This window comes from Myotis brandtii, unplaced genomic scaffold (assembly GCF_000412655.1).
Source record: "Myotis brandtii unplaced genomic scaffold, ASM41265v1 scaffold379, whole genome shotgun sequence".
NCBI lineage: Eukaryota > Metazoa > Chordata > Mammalia > Chiroptera > Vespertilionidae > Myotis > Myotis brandtii.
In genome coordinates this window covers 424,221-442,314 of record NW_005364551.1, presented here as the reverse complement: position 1 = coordinate 442,314, position 18,094 = coordinate 424,221, and the positions used below count along the sequence as shown (strand labels likewise).

At 43.8% G+C, this 18,094-nt stretch overlaps 1 protein-coding gene and 1 long non-coding RNA gene across 5 annotated transcripts in view; both read right to left on the bottom strand.

The window, feature by feature from the left end:
* The window catches only part of LOC106727151, a 17,893-nt gene extending 11,150 nt beyond the window's left edge, over nucleotides 1–6,743 (bottom strand). Inside the window, exons 1-2 of the long non-coding RNA XR_001363310.1 lie at nucleotides 6,733–6,743; nucleotides 3,310–3,312 (exon numbers count right to left, since the gene is read on the bottom strand). This is a non-coding gene — a long non-coding RNA (uncharacterized LOC106727151). The remainder of the gene's footprint in view (nucleotides 1–3,309; nucleotides 3,313–6,732) is intronic.
* Nucleotides 1–10,943, bottom strand: part of SPINT2 (serine peptidase inhibitor, Kunitz type, 2) — a 31,939-nt gene extending 20,996 nt beyond the window's left edge. Inside the window, exon 1 of one of the 4 annotated variants that reach the window (XM_014544703.1) lies at nucleotides 10,400–10,943. In XM_014544703.1, the coding sequence (XP_014400189.1) occupies nucleotides 10,400–10,505 (106 nt within the window). In that variant the 5' untranslated portion in view covers nucleotides 10,506–10,943. Of the gene's footprint in view, nucleotides 1–10,319; nucleotides 10,340–10,399 lie in introns of those variants that run through there. The other 3 variants (XM_014544704.1, XM_005872387.2, XM_014544705.1) reach the window with 3 other exon arrangements.
* Between the last annotated feature and the right edge of the window lie 7,151 nt (nucleotides 10,944–18,094).

Here is an 18,094-nt window from a genome sequence, read left to right as displayed (position 1 = left end):
CCAGCACATAGGGCCCTTTAAGAACTTGCAAAGGGAACCGGAAAAACCCCATATTGGGGAGACAAAGAGGGTAAGATCGTATAAATATGAGAAACTTCATGTGTGAAGGACCCAGAATTTGAGAGACATTTTCCTCTGGGCCCGCGCGTAATAAATGTAACTCCATCTCTCTAAGTGTTGCTTGGTTCTTCTACGGTTTTTCTGTAACAGTATAAACTGGAACCATCCAAGGTAAATCCTCCAAGCCATCCTATACACTGAAGGCACTAACTAGGAATGTGGTCCTTGCCCTCCAGGGGTTTATAATTCAATTACAGCCACAAGACTCCCTTGGGTAGAAAAGATAAGAAAAAAGGAATCATACAAGGTAAAATATTATAATCACAGCCTAATTCAAAGGGCTTATAAGCCATACAAGGAAATGACTAAAGACTCTGGTATAGGGGAGTGACACAATAAGGAAGAGTCATTTAGCAAAAGTGTGTAGGACAGATTAGAGTCAGTAGGGGGGAATACCTGGCTCCCTTTTACCTGCTGAAGTTACCCAGGGGCATTTTCCTAACCTGCTAGTATTTCTTCATTCATAACATGGGAACAAAAATGTATAAGCCTAATAATAAAACTGGAAAATGTATAACTCACATATTTCTTAATTCACCAAGCCCCATAGTCATTGATTTAGGCCCACCTACTTAAAAAATCATGCAGATTTTAAAGACCTAGAGTATCTAAATCAGTGATTCCCAAAGTGGGCGCTACCGCCCCCCGGTGGGCGCTGCAGCGATCCAGGGGGGCGGTGATGGCCACAGGTGCATTTGGGGGCGATGAGTAACTGCTATTAAAATTAAAAAAAAATTAATTTCCAGGGGCTGAGTAATATTTTTTCTGGAAAGGGGGCGGTAGGCCAAATAAGTTTGGGAACCACTGATCTAAATCAAAGAATCTTAGGAGGTTTTAGGAAGATTAGGCAGTGCTTTCTGTGATACAAGAAAAAATATATTTGGTCTTTGATCCCCTGTTCCCCTCCCCACCCCCCACCTAAAACCCTTAAAATTTCCCGAGTGTTAGGAGCATCTTTTGTTCTAATATTTGGTCTGTGACCCAGGTTCCTGACACAAGAGTGTCTAAGACCCTGGGAATCTCTGGAGTGATAAAATTACTTTTTGTATGCTAATGAGATGATGGGGATAAAATTACTTTTTGTAAGCTAATGAGATGATGGGGGGAGGGAGGCTGGAGAGCTTCAAAATGGGGCTGTGCATCAGAAAGACCAAGGCAAGATTAAAGGTCTAGAACAGGGGTGGGCAAACTTTTTGACTCGAGGGCCACAATGGGTTCTTAAACTGGACCGGAGGGCCGGAACAAAAGCATGGATGGAGTGTTTGTGTGAACTAATATAAATTCAAAGTAAACATCATTACATAAAAGGGTACGGTCTTTTTTTTTCTTAGTTTTATTCATTTCAAATGAGGCCGTAGTTTGCCCACGGCTGGTCTAGAACGTTCAGCTCCACCCTCCCAAACTCCAGGGAACTGAGTTTAGGAGAGCTTCTGGGTTAGTTAGTGAACACATCCACATGACGGGAGAGTGGCTGGCTCACTCCACACCCCAGGACAGAAACTTCTGTGCTGGGGATTTTCCAGACCGACCTATGTCTCCACCTGGCTATTCATCTGTGTCCTTTATAATAATTCGGCAAATGTTGTTTTCCAGAATCCAGTGAGTGTTCTACTAGCAAATTATTGAACTACTGAACCCAAAGGTATATAAAAGGAACCCTCCATTTATAGCAGGTTGGTCAGAAGTACATATGACAACCTGGGATTTTTAAGTGGCATCTAGGGAGGAGGGGCATTTTGTGTGACTGAGCCCTTAACTTGTGGAGTCTGTGCTAACTCTGGGTACTATCAAAATTGAGTTATTAAAAAAAGAATTGAGTTAAACCATAGGACACCCCATCAGTGTCTGAGAACTTGAGAACTGCTTGATGTAGAAAAACCCACACATCTGGTGTCAAAAGTATTCTGTAGTAAACAGGATAGTTTTCACTTTAAAATCTTTTCACGTTAAGGGCTAAGAATGTTAGCAAGAGAACAATCTTGAGGACATTATAAATAAAACTCAGCCCAAGTTGATGTGAAGGCCTCTGTGTGTGATTTATACCTGTTCTGGATCTAGTTAGTATAAAAGTGTTATTTGGCAAGTTTGTTAGCAAAATGTCCCCCTATGTTTCCTGCTGAGGAATGCACCATTAACCTTGAGAGTATCTTGACAATGTCGTATCTGGGAAAGGGCATTTGCTCACTGTAACTTGAATTCACTAATAGGCCCCACTGAGCTAAATTCTGCAGGCTTGCTCTGATGCATCTTTTTTTTTTAATATGTTTTTATTGATTTTATAGAGAGAGGAAGGGAAAGGGATAGAGAGAAACATGGATCAGCTGCCTCCTGTACACCCCATACTGGGAATCAAACCTGCAATCCAAGCATATGCTCTGATGGGGAATCAAACCAGTGACCTCTTGGTTAATGGGTCGATGCTCAACCACGCCAGCCAGGCTCTGAAGCATTTCTTGAAAACAGTTCAAATGGGAGGGTTGTCTTTAACACACACAGGTTAATATCATAAGATTGTTGTGAAGATTATAATAGTTTATGATACATTACAAGCGCTTAAAACATTTAGCACAAAGCTTTAAATAAACAGTAGATATTATACTTTTATGAAGACCAGACTAATATAGAGACAGTGGGAACGAAAATAAAGAAAAGGATGACACACTTCACTAGAAAGTCCAACTGAATGTGGTGACTGACAGGATATAGGGAATATGGAAAATCAAAAGTACAACCTCAGATTAAGGAGTTGGTCAAACCAGTTCAATCACTCCTTCCCTTGGATTTTCTGCTATGTACCATTTGCCATGACTGAAGTGACAAAACTCCTTATCTTCACCTGAAGTAAGGTAATGGCAAACTATCACACAGATCGAACTCCTGCACCATGAGATTATCATGAGATCAAGAGTTCAGGGACAGAAAGCCCAAGGGTGGGACTGGAGAAAATAAGAAAAAATATGCCTTGGTTACCCATTTGGACTGCAAATATCTTTCCTCTGAAGATTGAGAGAATCTCATTGTATGAGTGAAGAGGTACTCAATGCCAGGGAGGTAAGCAAGCTGTTTTAATTCTACCATGCCAAATTCCAAAGTTGACATTTATTTTATAATCAGCCTTAATTCACCTATTTTGGTAGCTAGATAGGTTCTACATACTTGAGTACTTCTGTTTACAGAATGGAAAACTACTAACTACCCATCTCCTCTAGGTCCAGGTGTCTGGAAGTTGTCATTAATAGGATAATTCAGAAACTTTAAAATAACCCGTAGGTATTTATGAGGAAAGAACATTTACATGGACAAACCCAACTTCAATTATAAGGCTCATAAAATCTTAACGTTTTAGATATAAAATCTTGGCATTTTAAGATATAAAATATTTAGATAAAGTTTACATTTCATAAACTACCAACACAACACAAACCAGCACTCCTGCCCACCGGCATTTCATATTTATCACCCAAACAGGAGTATAAATTATACCGTTACTAAATTCATAACTAGAAATACAGTAGGCCATCTGAACAACTTGGAAACAAACAGTTTCAAAGTCTTTCATGAGACTGTTAGTTCACATTCAGGGGATCTTGACCTTGTTTGAAAAATGGATCATTTTCAGAAACTGATAAAACCTAATGGACCCTCTTCCTAGAGCAGTGTTTCTCAACCTGTTTTTTACTATCACACTCTCCACCCACCCCAAGGAGCCCTCACATGTTTTTCCTAGTCACCCCAGGAAATTCCAATACCACACATACTGTATACTTATTTATACAGAGTGGCCCTTTGAAAGGTCATAAACTATTGTAATATATAATATCTCCTCCATCCTCCGAACATGCCTTAGACACTGGGAAACACATGGACAAAATATCACATGTAAACTTAGGGACTTCAGATTAAGGGGCTTCTAAAGACAGGGACCCAGGACCCCATTGATGAAATTCATCTCAAACATCTGAAAAACAACAATTAAAAATGTTTACCCTTATTTCTTTTTTTTAAAAAATATATTTTCTTGACTTTTTACAGAGGCAGGGAGAGGGATAGAGAGTTAGAAATATCGATGAGAGAGAAACATTGATCAGCTGCCTCCTGCACACTCCCTACTAGGGATGTGCCCGAAACTAAGGTACATGCCCTTGACCTGGGACCCTTGAGTCCACAGGCTGATGCTCTATCCACTAAGCCAAACCGGTTAGGGCTACCCTTATTTCTTTTTATTGATTTGAGAGAGATTTGTTGTTCCACTTATTTATGCATTCATTAGTTGAATCTTGTATGTGCCCTGACCCTCTAACCAACTGAGCTACCCAGCCAGGGCAACCCTTATTTCTAAAACTGTTTCTTCGAAAGTTCCTGGGCCTCACATTCCATCACAGGGAGTTTTCAAAAAGATCTTATCAGAAACAACACCTGAAATGACATTTGTGACCAGGATCATACAAAGATATCCATAATCCATAAGCTAATGATTCTAGACTCATCTATGAATTAGTCATATGACCAGTAGGCCACCAAGGCCTCCTAGGGTTAATGAAGTCATTTTGGTGTGACTTCTTCAGAGTTCTCTCCCCCTCACATGAATCACAGGCTACTATATCCCTTATTTGGCCTTCCTTGTCAGTCTCAGGACATGGCAAACAGAGGCTTGGCTGTCTGGCCAACTACCAAGAAGACAAGCTTGAGCAAGCAAATGGCTCTGGGGATAGGTAAAATGAGAAACAGGTGGGGCAGTAGCAGTGAAAGAGAAGCTGGCTTTTTCTATCACAGGTTGCACTTTCAAATGCTGACCAGGACAAAAGAATGTTTCTGATGGAAAGTATCTTTTTCCACAGAAAGGTCCATTCTCCCTCAGTGGACCTAAAAGCAAAGCCCTGAATGTTCTTTGGGGATTGTTGCCATTTGAGCTTCAAAGCCCATGTTTTCAGTAAACACCAAATCTTGCCTTACTTTTCTTCAAAGTACTCATCCCCAGATCTATATTCATTGTTCATTTCTTTATTGTATTGTCTTCATCTCATCACAATTTAATTACCATGGACTGTGTGTCTTTTTTTTCAGTGCTCTGTTTCCAGGGCCTAAAAATAAAGCTTGGTATGTGCTCAATAAATGTGCTGAATAATTATTTCAAACTGTCCCGGAACCACTTTCTTGCCTGCAAGCAGAACAAGAGCCTCTTCTACGGCAGACAAGAATACCAGAAGATGCTATTTTGGAGAATCCCCAGCTGATCACCAACACCAACTACACATTAGCTCCTATCTATCACTGTGTCTTTGACCATCCAGGGGGATGAGAAGAGAAAAATGTACTGACTAATAACACGCTTATTAGAGATTTGCTAAAGTTCACCCTTTTAGTAAAAATTCTGGGGAAACTGTAATTAACCCAAGAGTTTGATGGAAACTGAAAATCACGTGAAAGTGCAATAGAGGCTCTCAAATGCTGCATTTGTCCTCAGCTTAAGTCCCAAAAATAAATCCCAGGCCGGGATAAAGGTATTGGCAACAGTTACTATGCCAATATACAATATAACTGACTACTCCCTAAAGGAATTTTTGAGGTTCTACTCTGCAGAGGAATATATTACTGTCCTTGTATTGATCAAAATTACCTATTTGGGGGCCCTCCAAATACCTGGGGAAGAGAGAAAAAAATTACGCACATTTGTTGTCACCTAATAAGGGGTTTTCCACTCCCCAACATCAATAACACACATACATACACTCATTGTACAATTTATAGAGTTGTTTTAGCCACCTCCATTTACTAAATGAAGCATATTCTTAAGGTGGAAGTCACAGCTCCAATGTTTACAGATAAAAAGGGTAAGCCAAGTGAACACACACACACACTGAGAGTAGTAACTAGCGGCTAGCCCAGGGGTGGGCAAACTTTTTGACTCGAGGGCCACAATGGGTTCTTAAACTGGACCGGAGGGCCGGAACAAAAGCATGGATGGAGTGTTTGTGTGAACTAATATAAATTCAAAGTAAACATCATTACATAAAAGGGTACGGTCTTTTTTTTTTTTAGTTTTATTCATTTCAAACGGGCCGTAGTTTGCCCACGGCTGGAGCCTGTCCAAAAGGAGGGATGGGCCCCAGCCCATGGTGATGTGTGGGAACATAGGCCTGGTGGCACCAGATCTTCATATTTTCAGGGAAAGCCAAAATATAAATTTTCCTATTAAAAATTTATACTTTCTTTGTGCTTTCCATGATTCTCCTCTCACATGCTTATCACATCAGTCCCAGCCTCCTAAATTACCCATCATCCTGTCTTGTTATCATTTCCCTTTCCCCAACTCTTGGGGGCCTCTCTATTTACGACCTATCTTAAGTAAAACCTCTCCTTTTCTCAATCACTTTGACTTTCTTATCTCTAACCTAATCTGTTCTCCCCTGAAGATATGCTTTCTCTTATGCCCTTCTAAGTGGGTAGGTCACCTTGCTCCTAGGTGCTACTTCCAGACATTCTACCTCCATCCTCTCCCTAGTCCCCCAGCAAAGAATCTTATCCTCAGAGCAGATAGTATCCACCTTGTGCATCATCTCCTGACCCAGGCCATTACACCTCACTTCTCCATGATTTTAGCTCCAGGCTCACTGCCACTCCCCGTCTTCCCATCATAATCCTTGGTGATTTCCATGTCCGGGCCAGTGATCCTTGAATTATCCTGACCTCTATAAAGACCTCCTCTCCTCCAATGATTCTATCCTCCCCCAGACTCTTCCATGGTCATGCCTAGGCCTTGTCTTAATAACTGCAGTCTTGCCTTAGCCGGTTTGGCTTAGTGGACAGAGTGTCAGCCTGGGGACTGAAGGGTCCCGGGTTCAATTCCCATCAAGGACACACACCCAGGTTTCAGATTCAATCCCCAGAAGAGAAAATATGCAGGAGGCAGCCAATCAATGATTCTCTCTCATCATTGATGTTTCAATCTCTCTCTCCCTCTCCCTTCCTCTCTGAAATCAATACAAATATATATTTTAAAAAATAAAAATAACTGCAGCCTCTTCAGAACTTCAGTTTCATGCATCTCATTCACTGCCCACCATGTCCTAGCTTTCTAGTTCATTCCCTCCAAAACCTCAATTTCAGCAATCCATTGGCCCTACGACCCTTCCATGACTCCTCAACCCCCTCATGTCTTCACAGATTAAATTCCTTGATCTACTAGTATAATCAGCCCCTAAACATTTGTTCACTACACACTTTTATCTGACAGAGCCTATGCAGCTCCACCCTACTTACCTGACAAAGCCTATGCAGCTGCTTGTGGCTGGAGAAACACCTCACTCAGGGAAAAACAAAGCAATCAGGAAAGAAGAAGGAGGGAAAAAAAAGGTAGAAAGCTTTCAAACAAACAACTTCAGATAAGCAAGGGCATTAGTTGACCCAGCCAAACAGGAGTACTTCTGAAAGGTCAGTAGGTCCAGTCATCTGCAGCAGCCAGGGAGGCCACTGCAGCCAGACCTGGCTTTGTCAATTACTATTTTGTGACCTTAGATAAGATCTGTAACTTCCCCACACCAGGTTTTCTCAAAGATTAAATAACACATGGAGAAGTCAGGCCAGTGAAATCATTTGGTCTGGCCCTGCCAAGGCATTAGGGGTGAATTAAATGTTTGACCAAATATAGCAGGCTAATTTGTAAGCTGATAATTTTGTATGGCCCTCGAATGATGTTATAAATATCCAAATGGCCCTTGGCATAAAAAGGTTCCCCACCCCTGAAATACAGATGCAGAGTAAGCAATAGATGTTAGCCCCAAACTCAGTTTTGACAAAGTCCAGGCCAGGTAACTGGAAGGTACTATACATCCTTAACACAATTACTTCATCTACATAAGTCCAGAAGGGCTGACAAATCCTGGTTCAGACTGCAAGAATAATGAACAAAGAATAAGAATAATGCATTCCAGCCCTAGTCGGCTTGGCCCGGTGGATAGGGCGTCAGCCTGCGGACTGAAGGGTCCCAGGTTCGGTTCTGGCCAAGGGTACATGCCTGAGTTGCGGGCTCGATCCCCAGTGTGGGGTATGCAGGAGGCAGCCAATCAATGATTCTCTCTCATCACTGATGTTTCTATCTCTCTCTCTCCTTCTTCCTTCCTCTCTGAAATCAATAAAGAAATACATTAAAAAAAAAAGAATAATACATTCCTAATTCTTATTCCTCTATAGCTGAGCCCTTGACATCCCCAATAACTCATTTTTTTTCCTCTCTGCCTCAGGCAAAGAGAAATTAAGTTTTCAGAAGTCACTGCAGATGATGACTTGTTGCACACCCATCGGCTTTCTCACTTTTCACCTAATAGGCTGGCCTATGCCTATAAAGCCACTGGCTCCTGCCTGTTTCTCTCACCTCACATCCTACTCCAATTCTCCCTTCCTCCCTTTCTGCTCCAGCCACACACACTGGCTGGCTAGCTTTCCTGGTCTTTTCCTTCAAAACCACCCTGTGTGTTCCAGCCTCAAGGCCTTTGTACTCCATTACTTCCAACTGGACACTCACCCCTAAGGTCTTTGTGTGGCTGCCACCTCCTCACTTTTCATCTTAGAGCTCAGATGTCGCCCTCCTCAGAGAGATCTCCCCTGACTACCGAACTAAAGTGACCCCTATCAGGCATATTTTTATATGGATCTTACAAGGGGTCCTGCAGGCTGGCTGGCTTCTTTGTTCACATGCCAGGCACCCACCTGAGAGGGGTTGGGGCTGGAAGGGGGGCACAATTCTAGGAACACAGTCTTGCTGAAGGATAGAAAAGACTAGGAGAGGAAGCACAGGAACATAGATATTTATATATCTGGGTCACAGGGCAAGTCATAGAGAAAGCATGGCAAGAGAAGCAAATTGCCTCAAAACATACACATGGAATCTGAATAGTGTACTTTTTGAAGGGAAAAAATGAAATTTGGAACCTGTCGTTTGTTCATAATAGAGAATAAAATTTTAGGTGATTTTATTGGGGGGAAAAGTGGCCCCCGTCATCTTACATCACCTCATTTGTGTACTTCGCCCTGTTCATTTACTTCTTAGTAATTTAATATTGTGATGAGTGCTCTTTATTTAAATGTTTACTCACTGTCTGTCTCTCCCACCAGATTATAAGCTCTGTGAGTGTAGGGACCTGGCTTGTCTGAGTCACAGCACTGTCCCTGACACATAGCAGGGCCTCAAAAAGTTTTGCTGAATCAATGAATTCTTTCAACAGTTATTTTCAAAGCCCACTTGTGCTTGTCTTAAGAGTTAAGGTTCTAACACCTGTTCAAAAAGACCTTTCAAGCTAAACTTCCTTAAGAGTGGAGAGGTTTAAATCCGAACCTCTTAAAGGACCAATCCAATAAATCTAGGCCCAGCTCCTCAAAACCAATATTATTCTTTTTTTAAATTCTCACCTGAGGATATGTTTTTTTATTGATTGTAGAGAAGGAGGGAGAGGAAGAAAGAGAAACATCGATGTTTCATCGGCTGTCTCCCGCACGAGCCCGAGGGGAGTAGGGTGGTGGGGGAGGGGAACCAAACCCGCAATCTAGGTACGTGCCCTGACCGGGAATCGAACCCGCAACCTTTGGTGTCCGGGATGATGCTTCAACCAACCGAGCCACCCGGCCAAGGCGCCAATACTCTTCTTATACCCTGGCATCTGGCAAAATTTCTCCCCTCCAACACTTTTGCTTTTCTTCTTCTTCCTGTTGATTTCTCTGAGAATCACCTTCCTTCCTGGAGGCGCTCCACTGCCGCTGAACCAGAAAGGTTTCTCAGGAGGCTCACGTCCAAGCTCTAAAGAGGTGGGGGTGGAGCCGGCTTCCCAGAAGCAAACTGCCAGCAGGTCACCTACCCAACCCCCTTCCTCACAGGCCTGGCCGCCCAAGGCTTTCCCGAGCCTTGGGACTTCGTGCGGCCAAGACGCGGCTGGCCTTCTGGGGGGCCTCTCACCCCTTCCTGCCACGGGAGGGGCCGCGCCACTCCCCGGCGACACGCTGGTCTCGTCCCTCACCCACTGGAAACTCTCTCAACGCGGACTCCTCCGCCCGGCCGCACTCCCGAGAGCTGCCAACCCCTTCAAAGGCTCCCTCTCCCAGAGCTGGCTCCACCACACCCGCTGTGAGCTTCACCAAGTCGCCCCATTTCCTCCCCCGTCATTCTCCCCACTCAGACCTTGTCCAGGATCCCTCGGATCCCAACTTACCCTCCACATCCTGCCCCTAACGTCCCGCCTTCGGCCTCTCGGCCATCCACTCCTCCCTGGAGACCCGCCCGGGCACTCACCGTGGACGTCACGTTCTCCGTCGGCCGCTTCGGCCCCGAAGAGGAGCAACGATGCCAGCAGGGCGAGGAGCGCCGGGCACCGCCTCGGCCCACACAGCTGCGCCATGACTAGCTCCACCGGCCGCGCGCAGGCGAAGCCTCCAGCCGCTGGCCGTTGGGGTCTCGCGATCAGGTGCGAGAAGCCCCTTGCCGCGCACGCGCACTGGAGCGCCTCGCGGGCAGGTGCGGACGCTCGTAGAGGGGTCGCGCTGGCGCTGGCGCAGGCACTGGCGCCGAAGTCTCCGGAAGAAAGCGCCTTTCTCTGCCTCCTACGCCCACACCCGGGAGAACGCTCCTCACTCGCCCTTTGGCCCCCGGTGACACACAGCGACTGCCCACCGTTCAGAACCCCACCACACAGCAAATGGCTCGGTGGAGGCTGGAGCCAATGGCGGCCGCCTAGAAGGAGACGTCGAAGGTGGCCTGGGAGGGGGCGGGGAGCACCTGGCGCAGGCGCAGGGAGCAGGCACCTGCGCGGCCGTCCTCTCTCGGCGCACCTGGGCCCGCCCCCTGGCGCTGGGGAAAGGGCCCGGGCTAAGGTTGGCTCCGCCCCGGGTTAAGCCTGGCTTGCGGGTAGGCGCATGCCCGCTGAGCCCGGCTTCCTGCTACCCTTGCCCTGGGGCTGGTTGATGAAGACCCAGTACCTTCGCCCAGCTCCAAGTGGAAGCAGAGGGCGCAGACACGCTCCTCCTGAAAAGCTGGCTTTTTGCCCGCCTCAATTCAACCTTCCTTTGAGGAAGAGGAATTTATTTTTTTCTAAATTCAACGTTCCCTAAGCGCCTAGTCGGAACTTGGTAATGCAGCACTGACCACGTCAGACTAGTCCCTGCGTCTCTAGTCTCTAGATAGGAGCAGCCACAGGGCAGAGTGACTAGGGATGTGACGGGGAAGCACAGGCCAAGTGATCATGAGCTGGGGTGGTGGGTGATGGGAACCCAGACACATCCCCCATTCAGTGTGAGAAAGGGCTTCTCCGGAGGAGGGGATGGACTTACGAATGAACACCAGCCTCGGGCTCTGCCTCTACAGTTCCCAGTCCTGAGAAGTAGATAAATTATTCACCAGACTGGGATAGGGGCAGCGATAGGGAAGCACAGGCAGAGTAATCAGGCCCTAAAGGAGGAAAGCCCAGAGGAAGTGCCTGACCCAGCGTGGGGGCCAGAGAGACTTCCTGGAAGAGAATCTCAAAAGGAGGATGGAGTGGGACAGGCATAGGAGTAGAGGAAAATAAAAGAGACCTATTGAGCTGGGTAATGGAGGGGGGCCCACGAGGAGGTGGTTTTGAAAATGAACACTGACAAAAGGGATAATGGACAAACATTCCAGGAATTAGAACAGCAAAGCAAAAAATCCTAAGATAAGAAAGACAACAGTATGTTATAGGAGCCAGGGCCACTCCCACTAGTCAGCCTCCCTCCTGACATATTAATACAGGGGTGGGGCAAAATAAATAATACAGGAATAAACTCTGTTTCCTGTACTTACAACTATAAACCTATTTTCATCCACCCCTGATATGTGAAGCGCCTTAATTGGGTAAAATGGTGTTTACCTTAAAGTTTTATGCCAGCCATCTTCTTTAATCTTGCAGTGAGGTCCTGGGACTCCAGATCAAGATTCCAAATGTGAGCCCAAAGATCTCCCCAGCACCTGAGCACTCCACCCCTTCCCCTATCCCACTAAGCCCAGGCTTGAACTAGAAGACTGAGAAGACTGTAGTAAGAGGTGAGGCTGATGAGGTGGCACAGGCATATTCATTCATTCATTCATTCATTCATCTATTCATCTATGCCTTCCTTCTGTACATTCATTGAGTAACCACTGTGAGTCAGGTACTGTTGTAAATGCTTGAGAAGATACAACAGCAAACAAAGCAAAACTTGTGCCTTGTTGGAACTCCCTTTATAATGTTGGGAACAGTGGTGGAACTAATTTTTTTACACCTCCTCCTCTCTAATAGAAAATTATTTTCAATAATTATTTTATTTGTTATTTCATTTTAAAGTTAACAATTGAAAATGAATAGATTTCCATTTTTAGACATATTACTCAAATTCAGTAGGATATGTCAAGTATGAATAAAAATTTGCATTTAACAAAAATATTACACCTTGCAGTTCATACCCTGATTCACTGTTTTAAAATTTAAACACAAAAACTCTAAAAGAATAGAATGGCAGAAGAGTTTCTTCATCTTTAGGAACATAGTGCTATCATTCTCATTTGTCCTATCATTCTAATCTGTTATTTAAATGCAAAAATATGTAGAATCACAGAGATTAGAGACTCAAACTGTGCCTGATACAAACCCAAATGATTCTAAATTGTTATGAACTTATTTTCAAAGTGGACCATAAAGCTGAATCTTTAGATGTTAGAGGTTACCCTAGCACAGTGGTTGGCAAACCTCGGCTCACGAGCCACATGCGGCTCTTTGGCCCCTTGAGTGTGGCTCTTCCACAAAATACCACGTTCGGGGTGCGCACGTACAGTGCGATTGAAACTTCGTGGCCCATGCGCAGAAGTCGGTTTTCGGCCTGGGTGAGTCTACTTTGAAGAAGTGGCGTTAGAAGAAGTGGGGGGTGTCGGTTGGGCGAGGGGATACGCAGGGATACGTAGCGCGGGGGAGGCGCGCACAATTCATGCATGAGTTGAGTGAGCCAGTCAGTCAGCAGTCTCATTGTGCAGTGGTTAGTGCTAGTTGCATCCGCAAATCGCGCGTGGGTGACAAATGTACCTACTCGAAGCATAAAGTTACCTGTATTTTTCCAACCAGCTGCAAATCCTACAGGTATTTTTGTCATCAATTTAAGAATTGTAATTCTTTTGTGTTGGTGGCTTTATATCTATATAGTTTAAGTTTAAAAAATGTGGCTCTCAAAAGAAATTTCAATCGTTGTACTGTTGATATTTGGCTCTGTTGACTAATGAGTTTGCTGACCACTGCCCTAGCTGGTTTGGCTTAGTGGTTACTGCATCTACCTATGGACTGAGGGGTCCTGGGTTCAATTCCGGTCAAGGATACATGCCTGGGTTGCAGGATCGATCCCCAATAAGGGGTATGCAGGAGGCAGCGGATCAGTGATTATCTCTCATCATTGATGTTTCCATCTCTCTCCTCCCTTCTTCTCTGAAATCAATAAAAACATATTTTTTAAAAAAATAGAGGTTAACTCTGGGAGTTCTCTATACAGGCCAACCTAGGAGATAAGCTGGATTTGGTTCCAGACCACTGCAATAAAGCAAGTATAAAGGAAGTTGTTATCTTTTTTCTGATGGAGGGTCTTGCCTTCAATTTGTAAAAAACATAACATCTGTGAAGTGCAATAAAGCGAAGTGCAAAACAAAACAAAAATAAATAAAAACAAGGTATATCTGTATTTGTTTCCCTGTAGAATATTGTGGCAAATAGATGTTGGGAAGCCCCCATGTTCATGGCCTGTATAATCCCCTCCCCTCAAGTGTGAGCAGAACCTGTGGCTTGTTCTAACCACTAGAATATGGCAAAGGAGGTTCATGATTACACTACATTATGTAAAACCCTGTGTTAGTGGACTGGAGAGAGAGAGAAAATCTCCTTGCTGGCTTTGAAAGAATTTACTACATTGTGAGAGGACCTATGGAGAGGACCACACAGCAAGGAACTGTAGATGACCTCAAGGAGCTAAGGAACCGCATGGACAGCCAGTAGGAATATGAAGACCAAATCCCTCAAGTTATTAGAAGCAAATCTTTCTTTAGTCGAGCCTCTGATGAGACCACAGCCTTGGCTGATACCTGGATTGCAAACTGGTGATTCTGGAGCAGAGGGCCCCAGCTAAGCCATGACTGAACTGATCCACAGAAACTATGAGATAATAAATGTGTGTAGTCATTTATTGTGCAATGATAGAAAATGAATACAAATACAATGTTTGCTAAAGAATAGAGTAATAAAAAATCTAATTTGAAGCTTATAAGGATTGTTAAAATTCTATAGTAACTGTTTAGTAAATAGAACAACAAAAGATTTTTTTCCTGGGGGTGGGAGGATCATTTTATCACTGATACTGTATCGGTGCATGGTATAATAAAAGCTTTTGGTCATTTTTATTATTTTCAAGTTCTCTACAGACAGTACATCACTTATTGCCTGTACCCAAGGGGGACCACTCACATTGCCCTCCTTTTGGGACACCAGTAGTTGGAAAACAGACAATAAATAAAACGTGTAAAAACAGGGTGGCTAGAGAAGACCTCACTGAACAGATGACATTTGAGGAAGATATAAGAGTGAGCCCTGTGGATATCATTCTGGGGAAGAGCTTTCCTGGCCGAGGGAACTGCCAGTGCAAACCTGCTGGAATGGAACCATGCCTGGAGCTCTGAGTGTAAACAAAGGAGCTTGGCCTTCAGCCTCAGGGCAATGAAAAGCTATGGACAGTTTCTTTCTTTTTAAATATAACAGCTTTATTGAGATATAACTCATCATACAATTCACCCTTTTAAAGTGTACAACTCAATGTTGTTGTTTTTTGTATATTCATGGAGTTGTGCAACTATCACACAATTTTAGAAGATTTAATCAACCTCAAGAAAACAAAAGAAAGAAAAAAAAGAAAAAAAATGCCATATTCTTTTTTTAAAAAAATTTTTTATTGATTTTTTACAGAGAGGAAGGGAGAGGGATAGAGAGTTAGAAACATCAATGTGAGAGAAACCACCCACTGTCCTCATCCCTAGGTGCACGATTTTTGTCCAGTTTCTTCCCGCATCTCCCATTCCCCTTTCCCCCCCAAGAATAGTCAGTCCATTCCCTTTCTATGTCCCTGATTCATTATAATCACCAGTTCATTCTGTACATCAGATTATTTATTCACTTGGTTCTTAGATTCACTTGTTGATAGATGCATGTTTGTTGTTCACAATTTGTATCTTTACCTTTTTCTTCTTCCTCTTCTTAAAGGATACCTTTCAGCATTTCGTATAATACTGGTTTAGTGGTGATGAACTCCTTTAGCTTTTCCTTATCTGTGAAGCTCTTTATCTGACCTTCAATTCTGAATGATAGCTTTGCTGGATAAAGTAATCTTGGTTGTAGGTTCTTGGTATTCATCACTTTGAATATTTCTTGCCATTCCCTTCTGGCCTGCAAAGTTTCTGTTGAGAAATCAGCTGACAGTCGTATGGGTATTCCCTTGTAGGTAATTGAGTCTCTTTCTCTTGCTGCTTTTAAGATTCTCTCTTTGTCTTTTGCTCTTGGCATTTTAATTATGATGTGTCTTGGTGTGGTCCTCTTTGGATTCCTTTTGTTTGGGGTTCTCTGCGCTTCTTGGACCTGTAAGTCCATTTCTTTCACCAGGTGGGGGAAGTTTTCTGCCATTATTTCTTCAAATAGGTTTTCAATATCTTGCTGTCTCTCATCTTCTGGCACCCCAATTATTCTGATGTTTGTACGCTTGAAGCTGTCCCAGAGGCTCCTTACACTATCTTCGTATTTTCGGATTCTTTTTTCATTTTGCTTTTCCGGTTGGGTGTTTTTTGCTTCTTCGCATTTCAAATCTTTGGCTTGATTCTTGCGCTCCTCTGGTCTGCTATTGGGTGTCTGTATAATATTCTTTATTTCAGTCCGTGTATGCTTAATTTCTAGTTGGTTCTTTATCATAGCATCGAGGGTCTCATTAGTTTTCGTGACTCTCTCCTCAAGTTTATTGACAGCTTCTAGCACATTTTTGCAAGCCCTCAAAATTGCGATTTTTAGCTCTATATCCTCCATTTCTGTCATGTTTTTTTGTCTCCGCATTTTTTATGCTTTCTTGGTGCACCCCCTAGTGGTCTTTGTGCGCAGTCTTGTTCTAGTTGAGCCTTGATTGTTGTAGTTAATACTAGAGGGATTTGACCACCAGGCCGACTGGCTGTGTGAATCAGCTGTGTCTGCCGCGGAAAACTTCTGTCCTCTGGGGAGGTGCTAATCTAGCCTTTGCCTGAGGCGATCTGGCAAATGGCTCTGCGCAGGGCTTGGGCGGGGCGGGCTCAACAGGGCGGGCGGGCGGAGGGAGCGGTTATGGCCCCTCTCAGTCCCGTTCCCAGAGGCTCTGCTTCTCAGAACCCCCGGAACCGCTGCAAACCTCGGAGGGAAAGCTGCCTTCCAACTGATGCCAGACACTCCCGCTTCTCCCGTTTGGGTCCGAGTCCCCAGCGATTCGCCCGTATCTGGAGCTCAGAGTCTGAGACTCCCCCCTGACCGAAAACGACAACCGCGCTCTCAGCCACCAGCCCGCTTTGCGCGCGCACCTCCGCACCTGAGTTTTTTCCACACTGCGCCTCCTCTGAGCCTCGGTGTGCTGTTATTTTTCCTTCTAGTTGAAGAGTCTCTCCTCAGCCAGCCTTCCTGTGGTTCTGGGTGATGTCCGTTCCGTCTTTTAGTTGTATTTTTGAAGTGGTTGTTTGCGGCAGCAGTCTCCGGTGTTTACCTATGCCGCCATCTTGGTCTCTCCCAATGCCATATTCTTTAGCAGTCATTCCCCCTGCACCCCAATTCTCTCAGCCCCAAGCAACCTAAACATTTCCTATAAATAGTCATACAACATGTAGCCTTTCGTGTTTGGATTCTTTCACTTAGTGTGTTTTCAAGGTTCATCCATGTTGTAGCATGTGTTAGTACTTCATTTATTTTTATTAATGAATAACGTTCCATTGTATGGCTATATCACATTTTATTTATCCATCAGTTGATAGCTGGGTTATTTCTATCTTTTGGCTATTTTGAACAATGCTGCTATGAAAATTCATATACACATTTTTGTGTGAACCTAAGTTTCCAATTCTCTAGTACATATCTAGGAGTGGAATTGCTGAGTCATATGTTAACTCTAAGTTTAATATTTGGAGGAACCAACAGGCTGTTTTCCAAAGTGGTTACAACATTTTACATTCCCACCATCAATGTATGAGGGTTCTGATTTGTCCACATCCTTGTCAACACTTAGTATTTTCCATTTTTAAAAAATTATAGCCAGCTGTGGCCAGGTGGCTCAGTTGGATGGAGAGTCATTCCTTACACCAAAGTTTGCAGGTTTGAGTCTCTCAGGGTATGTACCTAGGTTGCAGGTTTGATCCCTAGTCCAAGCACATATGGAGAGGCAACCAGTCTATGTTTCTCTCTCTTTCCCTTCCTCTCTCTCTCTAAAAATCAATAAAATGTACACTCGGGTGAGGATTTAAAATTTTTCTTTTAATAACAGCCATCCTACTGGCTGTGAAGTGGTATTTCATTGTGGTTTTGATTTGTATTTTTCTGATAACTAATGATGTTGAATGTCCTTTAATGTGTTGATTGTCTTTCATATATATTTTTTAGAGAAATGTCTATTCAGATCTTGTCCATATTTTAAAATATATTTTATTGATTTTTTACAGAGAGGAAGGGAGAGAAATAGAGAGTTAGAAACATTGATCAGCTGCCTCCTGCACAACCCCTACTGGGGATGTGCCCGCAACCAAGGTACATGCCCTTGACCGGAATCGAACCTGGGACCCTTCAGTCCACAGACCGACACTCTATCCACTGAGCCAAACCAGTTAGGGCCAGATCTTGTCCATTTTTATTTTTATTTTATTTTATTTTTTTTAAATAAATCTTTATTGTTCAGATTATTACAGTTGTTCCTCTTTTCC